The sequence below is a fragment of the Phodopus roborovskii genome, unplaced genomic scaffold (genome assembly GCF_943737965.1).
Source record: "Phodopus roborovskii unplaced genomic scaffold, PHOROB, whole genome shotgun sequence".
NCBI lineage: Eukaryota > Metazoa > Chordata > Mammalia > Rodentia > Cricetidae > Phodopus > Phodopus roborovskii.
Window position 1 is genome coordinate 20738148 of NW_026126540.1, and position 26278 is coordinate 20764425.

A 26278-nucleotide genomic window follows, 5' to 3' on the forward strand; every position below is an offset into this window, starting at 1 on the left:
GTTAGTGTCATATGCATACACACATACACACATACACACACACACACACATACACACACGTATGAGGCTATTGCAAAAGGTATTCTTCGTTTCTTTCTCAGTCCATTTGTCATTGTATATAGAACAGCTACTCCTATAGCATATGGTAAATTTGTATCCAGTTAGTTTGCTGAAAGCTTATCAACTATAGGACTTTGCTGGTGGAGTTTTTAGGGCCAGTTGTGTATACAATCATATATATCATCAGCAAATAAAGATATTTTGACTTCTTCCTTTCCAATTTGTATCCCCTGAAGCTCCTTCAGTTGTCATACTGTTCTAGGTAACACTTAAAGTCAGCTAGGTAGCTATGGAAAGAATGGACAACTTTGTCTTGTTCCTGATTTTAGTGGAAATGCTTTTAGTTTCTCTCTTAGGGATATTATTTCTCTCATTGGATTATCTTAACTGTGGGCTGTAAACCACCTTTATGCTGAGGTATGTCCTATGCATCCCTAATCTCTCCATGCTTTTTTATCATGAAGGGGTGTTGCACTTTGTCAAAGGTCTTTCCTACATTTAATGGATTATATATATGTATGTATGTATACACACACACACACACACACACACACACACACACACACACACACACACTGAACCATCACTGCATTTCTGGAATGAAGCCCAGTTGATCACATGGATGAATTTTTTGATGTGTTCTTGGGTTTGGCTTGCAAGTATTTTACTAAGAATTTTTGTATCTATGTTCATAATGGAAAACAGTCTATACTTTTTTCTTCCTTTGGTCTTTGTGTGATTTAGGTATCAGGGTAACTATGGCCTTCTAAAAGGAATGGGATCAGAAAACATAGTTTTTTTTGTGATAGGGTCTCACTATGTAGATCTAACTGGCTTAGAAATTACTATGTAGACTAGGTTTGGCTTGAACTAACAGAGACTCACCTGCATCTGTGGGGATTAAAAGTGTGCACCGCCTCTTGAAAAACAAAACAAAAGTGTACACCACCATACCTAGCCATGCCTAGGTTTTAAAAAGGTGTTCTGGGAATCACACTCAGGTTGCAAGTACTTAATCACCTCAGCTATTGCTCCTTAAATGGGGTTTTAAGGCTTAATGTGTTCCTTTCATTAAAATTAAGACATTTTATAGAATACCATCATAATCCAAGTGTGCTATAATGTCTCAAATTCCCCCCCCACCCCCAACAATGGGCAGGGAGTGTTACAGACCCATTGAAGTGATTAGAATATGGCCTTCTAGAATGTTCTGTCATATGAATCTCTCATGACCCACAAGTTCCAGAGCAGGTTAGGTTGGACCACACAATGGATAGAAATGAGCAAGGTGTATGTGGCAGAATCAATTGTTAAGAAAAATATTCTGAAATTTACAGTAATCTTATCCTCAACACTCCAGAATAACAAGTCTTTGGATCGTTTCCTGTTCTAGGGATGTAATGAAATCCTGCGAATAAAGCTGGACAGCGTCAGAGTCTGTTCACCATTGTGACAGAGGCTATCACTGTCAGCACATGCCTGAGGTAGTGCGGTGCTTAAAATCATGTACATGCCAGCATGTGCACCTTTGTTACCTCTATTTTCCTTTACAATATAAAACTTTAAAAAAAAAAGGAAAAGAAAAAATCAACTTATAATGTTCATTAATACTGAAAAAAAACTGTTTGCTATTTCTACATTAATTGAAACTTGGGAATATCTTTATAAATAACACTTACACACTTATGGAACCATATTATCATTCTTTCCAGCCTAAGAAGAAACAACATAAAGATGAAATAATTTTATTAGTTTATAAATATTTTATAAGGCAAATTTATTTTTCACCTTGTAAAGTATACAGAATAACCTTGGTACTTACAACATTTAAAGTAAACAATTAGCATACAGTTTAATTATGATGCTGAGGGGGTTATGTTTAGAAAGTTATTCATGGAAAGCTTCAACTCCTTACACATAGATTTTCTAACTACCCTCTTGTGTACACTTTATTCAGAGGGGATGGGAAAGCGTGGGGGCTAACATCCTCCCTCAGCTGCTAAGGGGCCGACTCAAGCCCCTGCTGGTGATACCCTCTTTGGACTTACCATGTCCACTCAGCTTTCGGCTTTAGGCATGCTTATTTTGATTTCACAAGCCTCACTGCTTTTCTCCTGATACACACTACATCTCAATAAGGCAGGTTAGTCACTGAAGCTGGCCCCAGAAGAGACTGGCATCTTTTAGATCGTTCAACTAGATACACAATCAGGATAAAAGAGGTGTGTTCCAAATTTAAAAATAAAAAAAAAATTATTTTATGTTGTATATTGCGCTTTGCCTGGGTGTGTGTCTGTGTACCATGTGTGTGCAGGAGTCTACACATGTCAGAAGAGGCATTGGAGACCCCAGCTTGAGTTACAGATGGCCATGAGCTGCCATAGGGATGTTGGGAATTGAACCCAACCTCTCTCTGAAAGAACGGCCAGTGCTCTTAACCCAACAATTGGGTTTTTAAATCTTATTTGGAAAGAAAAAAAATTTGGAATTTTTGACCTGACCAACCCCTAATTTATCTGTTGAAAGTCTTTATAAAAATGCTTACTCATCTGGGCGTGGTGGTATATGCCATTAATCCCAACACTCAGGAGGCAAAGGTAGGTGGATCTCTGTGAGTTCAAGGCCAGCCTGGTTTACAGAGTAAGTTCCAGGACAGCCAGAGCTGTTTCACAGAGAGATCCTGTCTCGAAAAAAATGAAAAAAAGCAAAAACCAAAAACCAAAATGCTGGCCCCCTCTTACACTTAACTCTTTTGCACAAAAGGTGTGTATGATAATTAAAACAAACAAAAAACCCACAAAATACTGAAAATTTCAAATTATTTATTATGACACAGAGAAAACAAACGCTGAATCATAAGGAGGCTGGAGGGGCGGGGAGGGCATTGGGCACTGACCCTCTATTACCGTCTCCTCTGGGAGGGGAGCATTAGCACTGGCCTGAAAGCTGCTGGGATCACCTGACACTCAAACTGATCTCTGAGCCCCTCTCCCGCCTGACAGATTAGAAGACAGCGAGATGACTTGTACTTCTGACTTTCCTACAAAACACTGTCAACTGTTGTCCACAGTCTAGACACAACTTGAAGCCAAAGATAACAAAACCTTTAAAGCTGACTGCTTGAGACAGTCCCTCTGAAATGAGGGACTCAACTAAATTATTCAAGATGATACAGGAACAAAGAAGAGAATAAAAGGCTGGATGCACTGGGATGCAGTGATCTTATGAGGGGACAACAGACATCCTGTACTGAAGTGTCCTAACAACTAGATTCCTGGTTTGCAGAATGCTAACATGTGCTCTGTGAGACTGTATTTTGTGTGTGTGCACTTTACAATGATTGCAGCTTAATCCTAGACTAATCAGAAGTGTTATGTTAAAATAATAGCAAGGCCAGACTTTAAAGTTGAAACATTCGAAAGGCTAGGAGAGGGATCCTGACACCAAGGCCACTCCTTGCAAGACAACAAGACAATGTCTCAAGAAACAAAGAGAAATGAGAAAAACATTAAAACAAAAACTTATTAATAGGTTCAAGTGTGGTGATAGTCACCTTTAATCAATGCAAAGAGGCAGAGGCAGGTAGATCTCTATAAGTTCAGGCCAGCTTTGTCTTCATGGTGAGTTTTAGGATAGCCAGGGCTACACAGTGAGATCCTACCTCAAAACAAAAAACAACCAAACACACATAAGAATGAAGTCACTGGCAGTGTTGATTGTAGGCTGGTGATCCTTTGCTCTATGTCTAATATCTGTATATGAGTGAATACATACCATGTCTGTCTTTCTGTTACTGGGTTACCTCACTTAGGATGATTTACTCTAGTTCCATCCATTTGCCTGCGAATTTCAATGTTTCATTGGTTTTTTCCACTGAGTAATACTCCATTATGTAAGTGTACCACATTTTCCCCATCCATTCTTTAGTTGAGGGGCATCTAGGTTGCTTCCATGTTCTGGGTATTACAAACAACGCTGCTAAGAACATAGTTGAACAGGTGTCCTTGTTGTATGAATGTATATCCTTTGGGTATATGCCCAAGAGTGAAATTACTGGATCTTGAGGTAGTCTGATTCCCATTTTTCTGAGAAAACCCCATACTGATTTCAAAATGGCTGTACAAGTTTGCACTCCCACCAGCAGTGGAGGAGTGTTCCCCTTTCTCCACATCCTCTCCAGCATAAACTGTCATTGGCATTTTTGATTTTAGCCATTCTGGCAGGTATAAGATGGTATCTCAGAGTTGTTTTGATTTGTATTTCCCTGATGGCTAAGGATGTTGAGCAGTTTCTTAAATGTCTTTCAGCCATTTTAAAGTCTTCTACCGAGAATTATCTATATAATTCTGTACCTCACTTTTTAATCAGATTATTTGGTGTTTTGGTAACTAGCTTCTTGAGTTCTTTGTATATTTTGGAAATCAGTCCTCTCTCAGATGTGGGATTTTCCTATTCTGTGGGCTGCTGTTTTGCCTTGTTGACTGTGCCCTTTACCTTACAGAAGCTTCTCAGTTTCAGGAGGTCCTATTTATTAATTGTGGATCTCAGTGTCTGTGCTACTGGAATTATGTTCATGAACTGACCTCCTGTACCAATTCATTCAAGGGTACCTCCCACTATCTCTTCTATGAGGTTCAGTGTGGCTGAAAGACCCTAAGATAGACATACATGTTCCCTGAAGAAGGGGAAAGGGACAAGAGTTCCTGAGCAAATTGGGAGCATAGGGGAGGGAGGGAGGAAAAAAAAAGGGGGGAGAAGAGGAGGGGAGAGGAGAATATGAGGGATCGGGAAGACTGAGACCAGGGAAGAATAGAGGAGAGCAAGAAAAGAGATACTCTAATAGAGGAAGCCGGTACTAGGGAAATGCCCAGATCTACAAGGACGACCCCAACTAATAAACTAAGCAATAGTGGAGAGTCTACCTTAAATGCCTTTCCCCTATAATGAGATTGATGATTACCTTAAACGTCATCCTAGAGTCTTCATCCAGTAGTTGATGGAAGCAGAAGCAGACACTCACAGCTAAGCACTGAGCTGAACTCCTGGAATCCAGTTGTAGAAAGGCAAAAGGGATGAGCAAAGGAGTCAAGATCATGCTGGAGAAACCTACAGAACCAGCTGACCTGACCAAGTGAGAGCTCACAGACACCAGTCGTAAAGCTGAGGAACCAGCATTGAACTGAACTAAGCCCTCTGAATGTGGGTGCCAGTTAGGAGGCCTGGGCAGTCTATGGGACCTCAGACAGTGGAACCAGTAGTTATTCCTAGTGCACGAATGGGCTTTGGGAGCACATTCCCCACGGAGGGATACTCTCTCAGCCCAGATACACAGAAGAGGGCCTAGGCCCTCCTCCACATGATGTGACAGACTTTCATGATCCCCCATGGAAGGCCTCACCCTCCCTGGGGGGTGGGATGAGGCGGTCAGTGAGGGGCATGGGAGGATGTGAGGGAGAGGGAACTGAGGTTGATATGTAAAATAAGATTGTTTCTAAAGTAAAGAAAGAAAGAATGAAGTCACATGACATTTAACTTGCTGAGTCCAAGACACTTAAGAGGCACAAGTTGGTCTCACCCTGTTGCGGACGATCTCTCTGATAGTTTAGGGTAAACTGAGTACAAAAGGGGAGACTATGTGGCAGACAAAGTCCTGCTTGGGCGCCAGCCTTTGGCTGCCACTGGGGAACTGCACCAATAAGCTGTTCCTTCCACTGACTGATAAGGCCGGCTCCCTGTGCTGACACGGTGTAAGTGATAAGACTGTAAACATTAGCCACTTTCCTTCCAGGAACCTAAACACATGCCATAAAAGGTAACTGTGCCCAAACCTAGTAAAAAAAAAAAAAAAAAAAAAAAAAAAGCTGTATGCTGACTGCACCTCTATCAGCTTTTCCAGATAGATGAACATGTGTCCGACAGAGCGATCTCACTAAGCTGGCTGCTCTATGCTCTGTGTGACTCCTTCAGGGAGCATGGTGTCTTAACCACTCATTTAAGAAATTTTTAAGATAATTTTAGACATAAAGAAGTATTACATAAATAGCAGAATTCATGTGTATCCTTCACTCCTCTTTACTTATGATAACATGACAGAGCATCATCTACATGAAACTTGTCTTTGCAAAAGTTTTCTGTTCATTTGTTTTCAATGAAAGAGCCCAGGAAAAAGGGAGCAAAGTCTTTTTCAAATAAATTATTTTGAGATTATAATTTTACATCAGCTCTGTTTCCCTCCCCCTCCAAGCCCCCTGATGGACCTCCTTTGAATCCATAGCTTCTTTTTCTCTAATTATTATTCCCTCTCTCCCTCTCTGTGTCTCTGACTGTCTCTGTCTCTCTCTGTGTTCCCGAATCTGACCTACTCAGTCTGGATAATGTTACTCGTCTGTATGGTTTCAGGCCTGAGCATTTGGCATTGGATAACCAGTTGGTGTCATCTTGCCTAGAGAAGACGACTACTGCTCTCGGCAATCCTTAGTTGCCTGCAGTTCTTTGTCTCGCGAGGTTTCCATCACTCAAGAGTTCTTTTTTAGAAAACCAAACACGTAGAAATCTTCCCACCTCCCACTGATGGCGCCCTGAACTCACCCTTAATGATGCTGCCTTTTCCTCCACTGCCATGAGCTCAAATCTGTCCATTTTCATGATGCGATGGCGAGCTTTCTCTGGGTCAAAAACAGACTTTTTGTAAGGGGAGATTTTCATCTTCTTCCTCCAGCTCTCCTTGTTTCTATCAGAAAGGAAGCTGGGTTACTATTTAGAAGAGAATCAGATCTCTAATATCCTTCTTGGTTTTATTCCACAGATATCATACATCTACCAATTTTGAGTACTGTGCAAGGCAGTAGGAATACAGTGCCCATAAGAGCATGTTGTTCATTTAGGTACATGGAAACTAATCAAATCAGTTACACAGTGAGACAGAAACAAGGATGATGTCAGGGATTCTCTGAAGATTCAAAGACTCACTTCAGTAATAGCTAGAAGCTAGGGGAAGAACAGAATGTGATAGGGCTAAGGGTATTATTTTTAACACACCAACTATGAGATGTCTGTTAGATTATCATTCATGTGGTGAGTTAATGGAAGATAGAATTTAAGTGGTGCAGCAAGGCCCTTCATGGAACCTTGCACCCAGAGACAGAGATGGGTACTAGGCTATCTACATACGAGGTCTAACCACACCTTTTTTGGGAGAAGAATCAATTACCTGGAGTTTTATTTCATGTTCTTTTTCTTTTATTTGTGTAGCACATTTGGCCTGAGCAATGGGAGTCTCCCACATACAGCAGAAGCGAAATTAGGCATTTAACAATTTGGTTTATTGAAAAGGGAGATGATGATGAAATTTATAAAGAGAAAAGTAATGCATTTTTATGAGGTGTCACATACTGCAATATTCAGTGGTGCATGAAAACTGACAATACTAATATCCAACATCTACTTTTATTTTAAGAAGGTCATCTGCTCACTTCCACTCTTTTTAAGCTGCCCTTCTAGATATGAACATTTCTTTCAGCTTTACTATTTGACAAACTTTTATCTCTAGAGGCCCAATCTACTAGGAAATTCCAGATATAATACTGTGTGTGTGTGTGTGTGTTTTATATGTATTCTTATATAATACCATTTTTATGTTTTAAAATGTATTCTTACATAATATTGCTTTTATATGTATTCTTTATCCTTTGCTTCTTACACTCCACAACTTCTTTCTCTTCCCCTCTCATAAGAATGAAGGCTAAAGAAAGCAATCTTAGGAGAAGAGACTACGCTACTGAAGACATGACACATTTTCAACTAAAGAGAATGTAGTAGCTCTTAGTTTGGGGTAAATCACACTGCAGATGTGAAAAGTTAAGATGCAAACCTGGGCTGTCTAGTCATCTTCTATACCTGATTCACAAGCTGGTAGAACAGCTTCAAGGATATGAAGAGCAAGTGGCCTCGTTTTTAAGTTACCAGCCAGAGGCCTAGCTGGTGGGACAGCCAGTAAGTTACCCTGCTATCAGTGTAACAGACATCCAGAGTTAAAATTCACTTCACTTTTCTCAAGGCTACAAAGCATTTTATGAATGAAATAGATTTGAATTTAATCCATCTATTACTGCATGAATTCTAGACCTAACCTATACCTATTAATATTTATACATACACTATATATACACTAACTTCATGCTCGTGTTTTAATCTGTGGATCTATTAGAAAAGCATTGCAATCACATATGACAGAGGTAGGCGATCTATTTCATACATTAACCCTGAATTTAAACTCTGAATTAAAACTCACTTTAATGAGGAAACTTAAGACTCCAAGCTTCAGTAGAAATAGAATTTTTAAAAGGCCCAATCATATGCTCTTATACCACATCCTATCTCAAAGATTAGAAGCTTTTTGTGTTTTTATTAAGCTTTCATACATGCTGTATTGTATGTTCAGCACAGTACCTCTCAATGCACAGTAAGCAGTTCATACTTTTCTAAAGTTAGACAAGATAGAATATTGATGCATAAATATGTATTCTTTTTAGAGGCATACTTAGTAGGATCATGTGTTTATGTTTTAAGACTCTACTATAAACTTCATTTCATTAAAGAAGTTGTAAGTTCTACTCGTTAGGGAAAATTGCTAAAGTGTATTGAGAACATAAACACAAAATAACCTATAACACAGAATACTATATCATGATTTTGGATATTTCAAAAACATTGGGGATAATGAAGAAAGTTCTGGAAATGAGTAAAAATGGTACAACACTGTAAATGTACTTAATTCATTGAAATTGTAACCTAAGTGGTCAAATAATTTTTGTTATATAGTTTATCAAAGTTATGAAAAAAAAAACAGTAGCAAAGACTGAGTAATCTACCTAAGATTGGCAGACTATTGGGCTAGAACTAGGAATTGGGCTTATTATACAGAACTATCATAGATACCACACAAACCAAAGGCACAGTCAAGGCAGCTGGAATCATAGAGGGGACAGACAGATTCAGATCTGACCTGGTCAATCCAAAAAGTGAGGTCAGACTCAGTCTTGGTCAGTGTTCTGTTGTTGTGAGGAGACACTACGATCACGCCAACAACTCTTATAAAGGAAAACATTTAATTGGTGCTGGCTTCTAGTTTCAGAGTTTAGTCCATTTTTGTCATGGTAGAGAGCATGGCGGCATGCAGGCAGACATGTTGATGGAGAAGGAACTGAGAGTTCTACATTTTCATCTGCTTGCAACAGGAAAAACAAACAAACAAAACTGTATGCCACTGACCCTGGGCTTGAGGATTTGAGACCTCAAAGTCCACCTCCACAGTGACACATTTCCTCATCCCAACAAGGCCACACTTCCTCATAGGGCCAAACATTCAAACACATGAATCCATGGGGGCCGTTCCTACTCAAGCCATCTCAGACTTATAGTAAATTATATATTATGCACTTTCACTATTCTTGAATTCATGTTATAACAAATAGGGCCAAGTTCTTTAGATTAAGTTACTACTTTCCAAGCACCACTTGGCATTATTAATTCTTTAATAATTGTATCTCTGAGATTGGCATTTTCTTTCAATCAAATGTCAAAGAAGAAAAGTCTTAAAATCAAGATCAGGTGTCCAATGCTGTTGAAGCCTAGCCTCACCTTAGTAAAATACACATTAACATCTAAAAACATTTTAAACAAAGGCAACAGACATAATTGAAAAGCTCTTCTGAGATGCTATGTTTACAACTCTGTGAAGAGGAACCAAAAAAAAAAAAACCCTAGATGGAGTTCAGTTACATGTTGTTTCCTAAGAGCAGCGGAAGTAAGGAGATATGTTTACATTTTAATTGGAAGGCAGCAGGATAATGTTTACCTTGTCCACTTATACTTTGATTGCAATAAACACGAAGCTAATTCACAGTCTAGGATCTCCAAGCTAATTCACAGTTTTTAAAAAAGAATGGGGAACGGTGAAAAATTAAACAGACTCTAATGAAACATTTTTATATGTGTGTATGAGAAGAATAAGCATGCTAATATGCACATGTAACATTGTCAACTTGCCTGGATTGGAACCACTTACAAATGCACCTCTAGGCGTATTTGTGAGGGTGTTTCCACAAGTTTAACCATGGAGGGAAGACCCACCCTGAAGTGAGTAGTACCATCCCAGGAGATGAGGGCCCAGAACCAATCAAAAGAGAAAAAGAGAAAGTGAGCTGGAGTCATACTCTTTCTGCTTTATAGGCTGAAAAGTAACCACACTTCTTCCCTGTTGTCCGTATTGAGTACTCAGCACTGGGACCTGGAACCTGGGCACTCTATCCCCAGAAGATCTCAGGCAAGCAGAGAGGCAGGGAAACCTGTCCTTATTGGCCATACCTTGTGAATTTACCCAAACTCTCTGTGTAAAGATCACTCTACACATAACCAAGGAAAGAGAACTCACCACTGGGAAACTAAAAGCCTGGTTCTTGATCAGCTTCTCAAACAATCGCTCACTGTCAGGTCCAAACTCTGGTGTGGAGACAAAAAACAGCATTCCTCAGGAACTTGTGAAGCCATTTCCCCTCTACCAAAGGAACCATTTCCTTACCGCTGGCAGAAGGGACAAATGGCTGTCTGTGGTGTCTATTAGCATGCCAAACCACCTGCCTCCAGGCTCTCTCAGTTATACTTTTCAGGGTCCATGCTGACATCCTGGATCTTCTCACCCCACCTCTTAGCCCAAACTTCTCAGCTCATGGGTCTCTGTGCCCACCCCCACCCTCATTTCTCCTTATAACCCTGCTATATTGGCTACATGCACTCACTCTTCGGCCCACACTTTCTCTCCTCTCCTCTCCATCTTCTCTCACTCTATTTCTGCTCTCCCCTGGCCAAGTCCAAGCTCCTACTTTCTCTCCCTACTCTTCCAGATGCCTCTGGCTGTCCCCTCTCTCGTATCTACAATAAGAATCTTCTGCTTAACTATACCGTGGAGCAGTCATCAGTTCATATATCTGGTGCTGGAACTCTCGGTTTATACAAGTTTGCCTCTGTTGTGACCCTATGCCAGTGACAACAGGGACAGTGCTGTCCCACTTCGCATTTGTACACTGTTGTCTTTCCATTCCCCCTCACGTCAGTCAATGCTACTACTGTGATTTAACTGTCATCTAATTTCAAATATTATCTATTAAAATATTAAATATCAACCATCACCAAGCCTTCGATATGCGCCGGATACTGCTTTGTGCTCTATACATATCAAGTTATTTAACCTCAAAATAATCTCCCCAGGTTGGCTGTGTAATTATCCCTGTGTTTCAGACGACAGACCTATAACACAGAATGGTGAAGTAGCTTCTTCTCGCCTTCTGTCAGTCCATCTAACCCAGAAGGGACTTAAAGAGCTCCTAGAGGTATTGTGTTAGTGAGACATTGGAAGAAATGACTAATTTTAGACATTTGTTCCCTTAATCACATTGAAAACAACTGCCTTAGTTTCATGTCTGTGGTTTCGCAACACATCCTAACGAAAGTGAAAGTACTGCTCTTGGCTCCCGATTATGGCTGTGGTGCGACCAGCTTCAGGTTACTGGCTTCTCTGATGTCATGGGACATCAAGCCAAGGAAATCCCACACTGTAACCGAGACTCAGCTCCGTGTTACTGCTAACTCAGAGGTGAGCACGAAGTAAGCTGCTTGCTTGCCATTTCAATTCTGGTTCTTAAGTGGAGTTTTCAAAACAAACATGGCAGAACTGCAATACAAACTGTATAAACCATTAAACACACAGGCAAGCTAAAAGGGGAAAAAATTTAAACATGCCATCATGTAGTTGCTTGAAACTTTTTTGTTTTTTTTTCTCCTGGTGCTCAAAGGCCAAAAAGGAGTAAATACAGGAGATAATGTTTCTATTTATCTTTTATATAACTAGAAAATACACTAATAAAACAGCATTTTGCCCATACAAACTACACCATGAACACACATTGATGAGTGTTTCCACTATTGCTTTAGCAATTAAATTCTAATATATTGAAAGACCCGAGAAAAGGGAATGACACTTTAGTAAGTTTATCTAATAAGGCTTCTTATACTACTTATTGAGTTTTTTTTTTTTTTTTTTGAGATCATATCACCTTCCACCATAGCAGCTTCAGTTTAAAAAAGAAATTATGTCAAGTATCAACAAAAGGTATTATCTTTGTGTGAGTAATCAGCTCAGTCTGTGGTTATAGCAAGCCCCTCAGGTATGAGTCAAGATAACAAATGTCAACATATTCTGGTAAGCTCTGTTGAGAATTTGGTAAACTTATTAAATGAGTTCATATTTGTGAAGCACTTAAAATAATGTCTAGTGATAACTAGCAGTTTATAAGTTTTTAATGTAAATTTCACATTGTTCCTGAATCAGGGACACAACTTGCTTCATCAGTTTTTTTTTTTTTTTTTTTTTTTTTTTTTTTTTTAGCAAAATGTGTACCTTATTTTTAGTTTTATAACTAAACTAGTTTTGTACCCCCAGTAGAGTCTTGCTATGTTGCCCATGCTGCCCACAACTCTTTGTGTCAAACAATCCTCCTGCCTCAGATCCCCACACCCCCACTTCCTTCAACACCACTGCTGGGCTCACTAGTGGAGATTCTTAAATGTTATGTTTTTATAAAACTATCACATACAAAATAATAAATTAAAAAAAAAAAAACGCTTTGACTCCAAAATTTAAGTTGAAGAACAAGTTACTGGGGAAAAGGATTTCTATTTTTGTTTCCACAGAAAATGAAAAGATGTGAATTCCTTCCAGACTAATGTGGTTTGATCACGCCAGACCGCCTGAAACAGAGTACAAGCTGATCCTACATTCCAAACAGCTGGATAAAACAGCCCTACAGACTACAGCTAGGATATCTGAATCTTCTTCGAATCCCCCAAGACAGCGCCCCTTACCAGCAGGAAGTAGTTTGGAAAGAACGACGCCCAAATTCCCAAATATTGTGTATAAACGTTTGTTTTCATTTCATTGGACTTTGTTATATAAAATTAAATAAAAAAAAACTATCACAATGCATGGTTTGAAGTTCAGGGAGCGAGTATTTAATAGTGAGTCTTTTCAGTCACTCTTGGATTTCTCTTTTCTCATTTACATACCAACCCCAGTTCCCACCCCCTTCCTTCCCTCCACTCCCCTCATCTTCCCTCCACCGGCCACCCCATCCACTCCTCAGAGAGGGTGAGGCCTCCCTATGGGGAGTCAGCAAAGTCTGTCCCATTACTTTAAGGTAGGACTAAGGCCCTCCCTCCCTCCTATGTCTAGGCTGAGCGAGGTATCCCTCCAAAGAGAACGGCCCCAAAAAGCCAGTTCAAGCACTAGTGATAATTCCTGGTCCCACTGCTAGTGGCCCCACAGACTACCCAAGCCACACAACCATCACCCATGCTCAGAGGGCCTGGTTTGGTCCTATGCAGGTTCACTGCTGTCTGCTCAGGTCAGCTGTTTCTGTGGTTATCCCCAAAATGGTCTTGACCCCTTTGCTCATATCACTCCTCCCTCTCTTTGAGTAGACTCCAGGAGCTCAGCACATGCTTGGCTGTGAATCTGCATCTGCTTCCATCAGTTACTGGAGGAAGGTTCTATGATAATTTAGGTCGTCATCAATCTGATTACAGAAGGCGGCTAGTTAGGCATCCTCTCCACTGATGCTTAGGGTCTTAGCTGTGGTCATACTCGTGATTTCCCGGGAATTTCCTTAGTGCCAGGTTTCTCACTTGTCCCATGACTCCTTCAATCAAAATCTCTTTCTTTGCTCTCCCACTCTGATCTTCCCCCATCTTCTCCATCCTGTTCCCTCATGTTCTCCTTCCCCTTCCCCACCTCCCAGGCTCCCAATTTTCTTAGATCTTGTCAATTTCCTCTTCCCAAGGGGATGTATGTCTGTCTTAGGATCCTCCTTGTTACCTAGCTTCTCTGGGGTCATGGACTATAGGTTGGTCTTCCTTTGCTTTATATCTAATACCCACCTATGAACACATACCGTGTTTCTTGGTCTGGGTTACCTCACCCAGGATGATTATTTTCTAGTTCCATACATTTGCCTGCAAATTTCATGACATCATTGTTTTTTACTGTTGAGTAGCACTCCATTGTGTAAATTTTCTTTATCCATTCTTCAGTTGAGGGGCATCTAAGTTGTGTCCAGGTTCTAGCTATTACGAATAATGCTGACATGAACACAGTTGAGCTAATGTCCATGTAGTATGAGAGTGCATCCTTTGGGTGTATGCTCAAGAGTTGTATCACTGGGTCTTGAGGTAGACTGATTCCCAATTTTCTGAGAAACTGCCATACTGATTTCCAAAGTGGCTGTATAAGCTTGCACTCCTACCAGCAATGGAGGAGTGTTCCTCTTACTCTGCATCCTCTCTAACATAAGCTGTTATCAGTGTTCATCTCAGTTGTTCTGACAGGTGTAAGATGGTGTCACAGACTACCCCATCAGGTATGGGAGTACCATGGGATGAGGGTTCTAGAAGACTAGGTGGATAAGGATTCAGCAGTACAAACAGAAACAAACACAGAGGCAGTTTGAATCTGAGTGTGTTTTGCAGCTATCAAGCAAGGCCTTTTTATAATAAAACAAATATCTTCTCAGAGTTTGTGTTCAGTGAAGCAATACCCAGACAACATTATCATTATTAGGTATAGTAACACTCAACTTATCGAAGGCTAAAACAATAAATCAAAAAATCATTCAAGGCTAACTGCAGCTAACCGCCTATTTCTAAGATAAGGTTAGTAAATTTTTATGGTCAGTTATTGCTTGATATCTGTTATCTAGTTCTTGTGAGTTTTTGAAATATTGAGCTATTTTGATTCTTCCTTAATAAAAACCTTTCTTTACCAAACATTTAAACCCACTCTCAATTATACATGTACAGCCATATGAAGTTTCATGGTTGGGAAAGCTTTTATCAAAACTACTTGTACTTATATGATTTGAAAAGTGCTGGTTTTCCCAGAGAAGAGGTCACGGTTAGTGACCACTTCTCAGGGGATGGCTTCTCATTTATTTCTTTTGTTTAAAATATCAGTGTAGGCTTTCAGGAACATTTTGTTAATATGAGAAAAGAGATTGCCATGAGAACTTCCGCTCAGTATTTTTCTCTAGCCGAGAGTTTTTACAACTGTTTCCAGGAGACCTCCTCTTTTTGAAGTTATCATCTCAGTCTGTGGAACTTGTCTCAAGGAACCTACTGGATTTGGTGTGATATCTCAGAGTTGGTTTGATTTGCATTTCCCTGATGGCTAAGGATGTTGAGCACTTTAAGTGTCTTTGGGCCATTTGAGATTTTTCTATTGTGAATTCTGTTTGGATCTGTACCCCACTTTTTAGTTGTCATACATGCTAACTGGCACTCATGAAGACTGAGGCTCTAACAAAGGTGTCCTGGTGACACTATAAAGTTGTTCAAGGGAAAATAGGTGCTTGTGGAAAAAGTTCATCAGTTCATCTATTGCATCCTGCAAAATAAAAGAACAAAGTGGGAAAGCAACCTAGAAACCTTCTATCTGAAAATGTCTGTGTGCGCGTATAGAGGGTGAGGGGCCAGAGAGCACCCTCCCTGTGCCGCCATTTAACCCTCAGCAATGCCATTAGCTGAAGTTCAGAAAACATAGGAAGGCTGCAACGTGACCTCCCAAAAGACAGGCACTGTGGGGTTCTGTAAGAGTTTATAAAAGTGCTTTTAAAGAAAACACATGGAAAAAAATCAAACAAAATAATTAACCCTTATACAGTTCCAGATTTTAAATGTGTATTTTTGAGAAAAGTACTTTCTTTTTAACTCTTCTAATAAAATACTTCAGAATTGCTTTTCTGGTGATATCTCAGTAACAATCAGATCTAGATATATGAAAGAAAAACAGTGACTTAAGCTGATATTTAATATTTCCTGAAGATTTACCTTCCTTTCTGTGATAATTTGCAAAGTACTAATCAACATTTTGTTGATCAGTCTATTACAAGTAAAAAACAAACAAATTAAAGTTTAGCTGTGGGAAGTTTTTTAAATTAACATCTAATAAAGCACTGAAATAAGAAATAATCCAGATAGTTAAAGAAATGGCCTACTAATCATGTCAGACCACCAACACACCCACACTGGCGCTAAGAACCCACTGAAAACAACAGCTTCTCAGACTGTAGCTCCAGCAAAGAGATTTGCATTAATTATCACAAGAAAGGAGCTGTTACCTTTCTGTCACCCTTGACTTTCAGTTTCAGCTACAGCATGGCCAGGCTGAAGCTACCTCTTGCCCTGTGGAGGCCTGAAACTAACCCTATCAGTGGGGCCGGATCTGAGGTTAAGTTTATCTCTGGGATTAGTCTGAGACTAATTCTGTCTAGCCCTGGGACTGAGTCCCAGGAGAAGCCTAGCCTTAGGGCCAATTCTGAGGCAACCGTTAGGCCTCCATTTGCCTCTCCTTCCCTCCCTTTCTCTCTCTCTCTCTCTCTGCCTCTCTTCCCATTCATTATGTTGTAACCAGTAAATGATGCTGAAACAAATGTATGTTCACCATAAAATCCAGTTAATTTGGACCAGCAAAAGAACTCATTAGGTACATATAGGGACCTGCCACCAAACCTAATTAGAATCTGACCGGTGGGACCCATAGGGTAGACCGTATGAACCTACTCCTTCGGGTTATCTTTTGACCTCTGCAAGAGTTCGGTAGGGCACACATACACACGTACAAATCTAATTCAAAAAGTGGAAAAAAAAAAAAAAACAAACAAAAAAAGACAGGAAGGCCTCTGTGGTGGTTTGAAAGAAAACGGCCCCCATAGGGAGTGGCAAGGTCAGGAGGTGTGGCCTTGTTGGAGTAGGTGCAGCCTTGTTGGAGGAAGTGTGTCCCTGAAGGGGTGGGCTTGATGGTCTTTGCTGGAGCTACACACAGTGAGACAGTTCATTTCCTGTTGCCTTCAGATCAAAAGGCAGAATACTCAGCACCTTGTCTATCTGCATGCTGCCATGTCCCACCTTGATGATAATGGATTGAACCTCTGAAACTGTAAGGGAGCTACCCCAGTTAAATGTTTTCCTTTATAACAGTTGTCATGGTCATGGTTTTTCTTCACAGTAATAAAACCCTGACTAAGACAGCCTCTCGTTTAAAAAACAACTTATATACCTATACAAAAATTAATACATAGTTGATTGTAGAATTACACGTAAGAGCTAACCCTTAAAAATATTTAGGAAAATATGTTTATAAATGGGATAGACATGATATCGAAAGCATGACTTTAATACAAATTAAAATACTTTGCTCTTCCAAAGTCACTGTTCAAAGAATGGAAAAGAGAAGCTAAAACCTGTAGAAAGTGCTTATGAATCATTTACCTGATAAAGAACATGTGTCATGCAAACGTAAGAATCAAATACTCGGATTACAATGTTTAGGTGGGAGTGTCAGTAGAGGCCAAGCAACAATAAAGGACCATGAGAAATGACAGGGAAACAATCCTGAGGGAGGGATAGTAGGACACATGGAATATGAAAACGGAAGTAGGGAAATGTTTAAAGGGATCTGGGGTGGGAGGGGTAGATCGACTAAAACCAAACATATTGAAAAAGATGTCTTCATTTTCTTTCTGTTGCTGTAAGAAAACACCCTGACCAAAAACAATTTAGGAGAAGAGTTTATTTCGTTGTAAATTTTATAGTTCATCCTCGAGTCAAAGCAGGATCTAAAGCACCATCTTTAGAACTTTAGAACCATAGAAACTATGGAGGATAGCTTCTTACTGGCTTGCTCAGTCTTATACTTAGTTAGCTTTCTTATGCAGTTCAGGACCAACTACTCAGAGGATTGTACCTCCTAATGCTGGTTGGCCCTCCTACATCAATTAGCAATCAAGATAATCCCCCATGGATATTCCCACAGGCCATTCTGATCTGGGTAATCCCTGAAATGAGAACCCCTTCTGAGATGATGTAAAGGCTAATCTCGGTTGTCAGCCGGACACACCTATGAGAGATTTCTTGATTGGGTCATTTGAGATAGGAAGACCCACTCTAAACATGGGCCATATCTGCCTGCCCCTGCTCTCACTGGCAAATTCATCCATCCTGTTTCTCATATTAGAACCTACTTTTGGGGGATTCCAACTTAAAGACCAGCAGTTCTCTAGGGCTCCTCTAGGACTCCAGCATCGTACTGGAACTGCTGAGACATCCACTCTCGTGGACTGAAAGACTATGAGATCCTTGGGCTTTCTGTCAAGTGACAGCCATTGTTGGCTTACCCGGACCACAGCCTGTAAGCTACTCTCATAAAAACCCCTTTAGCTTTCATTCCATCAGTTCTATTCCTTTAGAGAACCCCGACTAATACAGTGACTCTGGGTATGTCAAGCTGACTATTAAAGCTAACCAGGACAGCCACTGGGAATATAGTTTATAACCTAACAGAAAGGAGTTTGAATAGCTTTTTCCTGAATGAGTAGGTAATGTGGCTTCCAGAATTCAGAGGTTATTAATCCAAAGTCTCTGAACATCTCAGATGAGTTGTTAGCTTTGGAGCCCCTGCCCCAAGACAATACAAGACATTGTCACTTCTCTTTGCTTCTTCCCAGACATAGGCAGTAAGACCCTATTACTGAAGACAACACACGCTTTGGATACAAGACACAGAAAGCAAAGTGGAACTGAGCTGGAGTCTTCTGCCTTGGGTATGCATAGTCTAGAAGGTGCTAGCAAACTGCTTGGGGAGTAAGTGTCTAATGCAGTGGTGGACCCTGTATCTAAGATACTGACATGCTAAACAAAATATGTACATGTGTAGTATAATGCCATAACTGTTCTAGACATAACAAATTACATCCTAATACTGTAAACCTGTTAAAAACTGGTGGCTAGAGAGGGCATAAACCATAGGAAAGAATTCACTACTGATGTTTGCTAGAGGAACATGCAGTTACACTGCCTTGTGGATTCTTATGTTATACATATGGTCTAGAGCAGCTCTCAGCCTCATTCAGAAAAACCTCATGGCAGTGAGTGATGTTCAAAGCAGAGGGTCATACCTTGAGCAAGTACTGAGAATAATGGACTGCATAGTGCTAGGCCCTAACTAAGGCATCTATCTATACCATCCACCCTGAGGCTCCGGGGACATGACAAAGAGGGAGCGGAAAGATGAGAGACTCGGAGACTGGACAAGAATGCCATATAGCCTTGTCTTCTGAGATCCCATGGCTGTGGCAGTTAAGAACATGCAGCTGTCGTGACCACCTACACAAGACATGGAGGCAGGAGTCGAGCTACCAGGGAGAAAGAGGTCAGCAGTAACCATCAGTACTCAAGGTAGGACAACAGATGAGAAATTGCTGGGGCCCACGGGAGATAAGTGGAGACGAGGGACCCCAGACCCACATGAAACTGGATCAGACCAACTTTCTGCTAGCTTATCTTTTCCTTCTTTTCTTCACAGTTGGTCAATCTCAGCTTTTAAACCTTTCCGTGGCTAGAACCCTTTACCCAGTCCACATGTTTTCCTAAGGTGGAATAGAAAGAAAACTTAGGGAATGTGGAAAGAGAAAGCAGTCCTTTGCCCTGGGTTCTAGTTTGCACTTTTTGCTTGTTGACTGTCAAGAAACAAAGTAACTGATAAAGCCAAAATTGCCTACAGAGAGAGTCTGTTTCTCTAAAGATACCACAAGCAACAGTACTAAAAACAAAATTGTATTTAGGGACATAATCTTGAGTTTTTCTATAATATTCTTCTCTCGTCCTTTACAATTTCATTTGAGAATAACATAAAACAGCTCATATTTTAATTGTTTTAAACTTCTGTCAGTTTTTAACTTGTTTACACTGTATTGTGATCACATTCCCCTTCTCCACATTTCTTTTTAATCCCAGTTCCATTACTGCTGAGTTTTGGAAATTAATGGATTCAGGTAGGCAACCAAGTTGGTGTCTGTATTGACAGAGCCCAGTAGAAAATAAATTCCACGAGTTAAATAGAGGAAACTTAAGAGAATGCTTAAACCACAATAAGTAAATACGTATTGGTAATAGGAAACTCCATGTGAATCCCCATTGCTGAAGGAGAAAATTCAATGAAGAGCAGTTTGGAAGGATAAACTTTCCCCTAAGCCTAGGCTCAAGACTTCACCGGGAAAGCTATTGGTAGGTTCCTGGAATTGTAGAGAAGTTTACTACTCTGTCATCGTCAGAGCTGGATGCAGCTAATAGATGACCTGAAAGCAGCCCTAAAGGTCTCAGGCAGTGGCATCAGGAGAACTTCAGTAGAAACCTGCAGAGAGTTAGCACACAATATACAGCAATGCCATGGTCTAACCCTGCCAGTGCTGGTTTTCACCTTAAGAGGCCATGAAATGCAGACCATCTGGAGTCACGTAAAGCAGTGTCCTAGAGGGCGGCCCGCAGCGCCTCTGCTCCACCAGCTCCTGCTGCATCTCTTCAGTATGGCACAGTGAAAACACCCAACAATGTGATGATTTTAAGAGTTCCTTGTGCTTGAGGAGTTCTCAACAGTGGGCACACTATTCATAAACTGGATTGTTGCTGGAGCTTCTTTCCAGCCTGGTCCTGCAGCCGATTAGCCCCAAATAAACACACAAAGACATATTACTTTATAAACTGTTGGCCGATGGATAGGGCTTCTTACTGGCTAGTTCTCTCTTAATTATTAACCCATAACTGTTAATCTATATATTTTACCATGGGCTTATCTTTCCAGAGAACACCTAGCGTGTCCCATCTTCCCGGTCTCTACATGTTTTCTCTTCGAGGCCTTTCTCTCTTCCTTTCCCCAACCTTTTCTTGGTCTGGTAGCCCCTATGCTTTCTGCCTGTCTGGCTATTGGCCCAACAGTGTTTTATTCATCAATCAATAAGAGAAATCTCTCTCTCTCACACACACACACACACACACACAAGGACACACACACACAAGGACATCCCCATCGCTGGATTACTATGCTGAAGTTGACAGAAGGAAAAAAACCTGTACAGTGATGAAAATATGACTGACATGAATTGTCACAGTTTTAGTTTGAAAGGTGACAGTCTTAAAGGTATTATCTACCCAAACAACAACAAAAAAGTTGTATCTCCTTATAATGCTAAAAAAAAAAAAAAAAAAAAAAAAAAAAAAAATACAGGGCAGTGTGTTACTAACTATAAAGCAGGGAAGTCTGTATTACAGACCTCACATGTTGTAACCGGGAAGCAAAGAGGGAACAAGGAAAGACTCCATTATCTCCCCACAAACACCAATAAAGGATGCTACGCCAGAAGAGACAGAGTGAAAAGTTCCCTCAGTAGCCATCTACTTCCCAGGGATCACTTAAGGCATAGAAACATTGGCATTTCAATTACCTCTAAAACAGACCGTATTGTCAATAATTAGAAGTGCTGTGGTAAACAGGATATTACAGATTTTTAAAATAAGACAGATTTAAAACACTTTAATGGAAAATTGTCAAGTTGTTCTAATTTATTTTCAAGTCCTGGGCTTCCATAGCTAAACTGAATGTAATCCAACACTGACATTTCAGGGAGTGATAACTCTCCACAAGCCACTTGTAACTCATTTCCAGATTAAAGACAAACCCATGTTAGGGGTTTTAAATAGTTTCAAAGAAAATGAAACTAGATGGAAAACTAGATAATTGCTGCAGCTTGTTTTCCTTCCTTCCTATCTTATACACAGCTGGAGTTCTAGGTCACCCCGGAAAGTGCTTATTATACTGCAAGGTTAAATATTTCTTCCCTGATAACAAAAGGCTAAAAAGCTGCTCTTGTTTTTAAGGCCCTTGTCCCCCAGAAAGGACAGAGATCTAATGCTCCTTCAGTAAAATCCTCCAGGCACAAATGCCCAGATTAGAGAACTGGTATGTTTACTCTGTCTTTCAAGGTGTTTGCTTTTGCTGATGCTCTTGAAGACATAACCTCTCTTTCCATTTCCCGCCTCCTGGCAGCTGCCCAGACCTCCAGCTTGCCTGCCCTACTGTTTTCTCTCTCAGACACACACACACAAAAATCCTTGAGTTTCTTTCTAAGTCCATGAATTACATTATTGCAAAAGGGACTTTGTGTCCTACTATCACTATGACCATATGAACCCATTATGTCAACTTACTTCTACTGGGCTTCACCTGCTAATATGAGTACTACTTCTTGATCGTGCTATGGGCTGGGAACCAGACCTTCAATACTTGGGGTGTTGGGGTACATTCCAGATGCAAATTATAACAGTGTTTGAGGGAAATATCTCAAGGAGAGTAGATTTTTCAACAAAAGAGGTATATACTGTGACTTCTCCTTTTTAAAAATATAGTTACTCCAAGTAAAACCTCAGGAGACCTCCTAATTTTATTTTAAAGAGAATACACTCTTCAGTCATCAGTGCATATTTACAATAGAGACTATGTCCTAAAATTATCATTGTGGCATTTAGGATAAACATTTTTTTTTTTAAGAGCCACAAACTGGAAGCCCTGGGATTGTCATTATATCCACATCCATCAGGTGTGGATCTAAGATATCAAACTGTGCCAATATTTGCAAACATTTGAGCTTACTTTTTAAAATCTGTATGTCACCCCCAGAAATCTGTATTTCTAGTTTTGATGAAAACTGCAGAGTTGAGCCATGTTGGCTTGTCAACAAATCCTGAAGCATCTGTTTGGGTACAGCCTGTGCTTTCCAGTTCAATGCAAATCCCATAAAATACTGCCCACAGCTCATTCTTGGTAGGTATGTGCATCTGCAATCATGTTTGTTCCAAGCCACCTGGGCTTATAAACTTTCAGCATAATAAAAACCGAATCATTTTCTTTTAAATACACGTTGAAAGGGTCTTTGTTTGCTCTTCACTTCTTCCTGAGCTGACCGGGACTGAAGTCCTAGAAGCCGAGGGTCTGAGTCTCAGGAAAGGCAGGTGTAAGGAGGGCTACAAGATGTCTTGATAGGAGCTGTGAGGAAAGAGAGGCCATTAGGAAAGAAATGGAGGGGAATATAGGCAGGATGTTGAGGACATGGACACATGGAAGGGAAGACTTACCAGCGCTTCCTGTAGAGGAACACAAAACAGGGCACAAAAACTACTAGTGCTGCAAGTACTCCTAGGATAAGACCCAAAGTTGAATATCTGCCACCTGCTTTGAAAGAATACAAGGTATCTCTTAACAGTTCCCTATTCCAAGCTCATGTGAGGAAGCAGTGCCTTCATTTCTTCCTTCATTTAAACTATATCCTTCTTTTCCTCATGAGTTTAGACTGAACCTCTTTTGTCAGGATCTGGCTGCATGCTATCCAGACAGATGTGGGTCTGTCTACCCCCAGCTCTTCATCTTTCTGGGTGGCTCTGGGTGGTTCTCTGTCTTTGCACTGACATCTTCATCTGTGAAGTCAGACTAGCAGTACTGGCTTCTAAGCTAAGCGGTGAAATGAAAGGACACGTGGGCAGCAGCGGAGTGGCCGGTGCTCACACGGGAGGCACTCAATATACTACAGCTATGCCTTGGACCCCGGGTCCTCTATGCTGGGGAGTGGATCTTCCTGCACTTTGCCATTTGCCCCTGGACCTTTTGAATTTCTGGGTCTCCTTTCTTCCTCAGTTTTGGTGTGTGTGTGTGGGGGGGGATTTCTTTCTATATCTAAAATTCTCTCCTCCTATCTTTCCTATAATAGTTAGGGGTTTTGTCTCTGAAACTAGGTTTGTTCACCTCACACTCCATGTTTGAATGGTACCTCTACTGGTTCTCAACCCAGGCTACAGCTTTTTCCTTACCCCAATAGAGGATGATGTCCTTCCCTTCTAGACTGCTGTGTTTCACCCAGCAGGCAAGGCCAGCCTCATTTCCAGTCTCCACAACCAGGGTTGCTTGGAGATACCATGTCCCATCAGCGTTGGGTAGGATATCACCTCTCTGAGTACTATTCTGCTCCTGCTCATCCTGCATCCACATCACCCACACAGGCTTTGGGTAGAAGCCGTAGACATGACACACCAACTGCGAATGGCCATGACTAGGGCTGACGCCCCTGGACAACCAGGCCACAGGCTTCTCTGTGTCCAGCAAGAGAATAAAAAATAAATCTTAAAACAGGAATATTCACATTAGAGGCTCCAGGCCTATCAAGTTCATGCTTCCCACAGGTCCACTGCTGGAGATGATGTTGCCTATTAGTTTTAATCCATTTGTATCACTGTGACTAGGAACCATCCCTGATACTTCTACCCATTCCCTGATGCAAGTGTCCTGTGAATGGCCCTCTCTGTACTCTAGAACACCCTGGGTTCAGCTGATAGAGCATGTCTCAAATACAGCCTGGCTCAGTTCTGACCCCCGGTGTTTATTTAACTCAATTCATAGAATCTAAGAATGATGCTCAGTGAGAAGAGTAAACCCCACATGCCTTCTTTGCATCTGCCAGGCAGACACAAAGCTTGCAGTGATGAGAGAACACGAAAGTAACCTATGTGAGAACCAGGGTGAGGAGAGCAGGCTGACCTTGCTTCTCCAGTTCTGCTTTCCCTGCTTCTAACAGGCCAAGGACAAGCTGGGGGCAGGTGTGGTTCAGAAGCTGCTGGATAGTTTCCCTGGTCCCTTGATCATTGTTGAGCACTTTAATGGCCACCTCTGTCCAAGGCGGCGCGTCTGGGGCCTTCTGAAAGGATGTTCCCTGAAAACTCAGGATATGTTTTCCTTGGAATGCTACATTGAAAAAGTTTTCCGAAGCGTTCCCAGAGTGCACTTCACACCCAGCAGACAACTGCATCTCAATGGGATCTGTAAAGGGGAATGGGTGGAGATCAAAATGATTAAGAAGTTTGGAAGAAAGGGGAAGAAATTGGTGTGAAGACAATGGTAAGGTCCCAGTTGAGGGAAACGATCGTAGGTGTCCTGGAGCAGAAACAGGGACTATTTTCAGAAAAGACAAGGATCTCTCTAGACAGAAGTGAAAATCATAAGGGTAGTAAAAGCAGAGAATCTCATCAGGTAGACCCACAGCTATCCAGTTGGGGTTTGGGGCCTCTCTCACCCACTGGGTACCTGTCCAGGGTTCCATTCCTCTACTCACAGTGTATGATAGGCAACATTTTGACTAATTCCTGTACATCCCTGGTAAAGCTGGTTCGATAAACTTGAAATACAAGCTGCAAGTTCTCCCACTGTTGGTCGCTGAGTTTGCCCTTGGACCACGGCTTCAGGAAGCTAATGGTAGAGGCATTACTCCAACGGTGTGTTTGCACATCCCCTAGCCAGGCCAAGCCATCTGTGCGTGAGCAGCTACTGTTTGGGAAGGAAGAGATCTGCAGGCAGCGGAACGGGAAATTCTTTAGCTGGTCTGGAAACAGTGAAAACCAAATGAACACAGCGAGTGACCAAGTCGGCAGACAGACTATTAATAAAAAAGAGCAGCCTTAGCTGGGCTTGCGAAAGGGAGACGCAGGGTAGAGTTCAGAACGGTCTTAGGCTCTGAGCTGGGTCCACACATGGTTCCGCCCACTGGTGTGCTCCAAGCCCGCCAGAGTCCCACCTCCACCCGCCCACAATCGCAGCGCTTACTAGTTAGGCACTCTCTTCCCTCATCTCCATCCCCTTCTGTACATACTTTTACTCACCTTCCGATTGTCCCCAGACCCTTGGGAACACCCAAAGCAACAGGCACTGTAGGTACCGCATAGCGCGATAGCTCTAAGGAGTCGCTACACAGCCGGAGGCTCGGACTTTTGCCCTTCACTGCCGAAGTATCAAGGCTCCCGGACTTTTGGCGCAGTGCCCGCCAAATCCGGAAGCACCAGCACTGGGAAATTAAATCACTTTTTTTAGAAAGTCACCCCCCCTCGTGGTTGAGTGTTGGAGTGCAGCTTTAATCAGTATTGTCACCCAACTAACTTTTCTCAACGGTCTTTCCCTTACACTAAAGAAAGAGGTTGAGACCATTTTTGTTTTTGTCATCTCAATGTTAAAAGCAAGACATAACCTCGTATTTGTGTTACAATTCCAATTGTGTTATTAAAAATGCAAGGGAAAAAAGGAGGAAAATTTCGACCTAGCTAGCAGCGGTGTCTGCAGGCGCTGCTTTGTTTTTCAATTGTGACTCCTCTGAGAGGCTAAGACTGGGCAGGCTACATTCCTTCACGGGATCCATATTTCCACAGTCTGATGTATCAGCGGTCCCCAGACTCGTTCCCCTTGACCGGG

The 26278-nt window shown here is 41.3% G+C and overlaps 2 protein-coding genes across 5 annotated transcripts in view; both read right to left on the reverse strand.

The window, feature by feature from the left end:
• Positions 1-26278, reverse strand: part of Kirrel1 (kirre like nephrin family adhesion molecule 1) — a 1148154-nt gene that overhangs the window by 963304 nt on the left and 158572 nt on the right. The gene's annotated exons all lie outside the window — the stretch shown is intronic.
• Positions 22412-25805, reverse strand: Cd1d (CD1d molecule). The gene is made up of 6 exons (XM_051199374.1): positions 25696-25805; positions 25152-25418; positions 24581-24859; positions 23857-24135; positions 23128-23221; positions 22412-23038 (listed from the first exon to the last, which is right to left on the reverse strand). Exons 1-6 carry the CDS (start codon positions 25754-25756, stop codon positions 23017-23019), a joined length of 1002 nt encoding a protein of 333 aa, XP_051055331.1. The 5' UTR covers positions 25757-25805; the 3' UTR covers positions 22412-23016.

Bases quoted from the DNA above. Each gene is read 5' to 3' on its own strand.
- Cd1d (XM_051199374.1), bottom strand. From the start codon at position 25,756: ATGCGGTACCTACAGTGCCTGTTGCTTTGGGTGTTCCCAAGGGTCTGG. The intron at 24,860-25,151 runs GTGAGTAGAGGA...TCCCCTTTACAG, and splicing joins AATGTTGCCTATCATACACT to ATCCCATTGAGATGCAGTTG. The intron at 23,222-23,856 runs GTAAGGAAAAAG...CTTTCAAAGCAG, and splicing joins GGACATCATCCTCTATTGGG to GTGGCAGATATTCAACTTTG.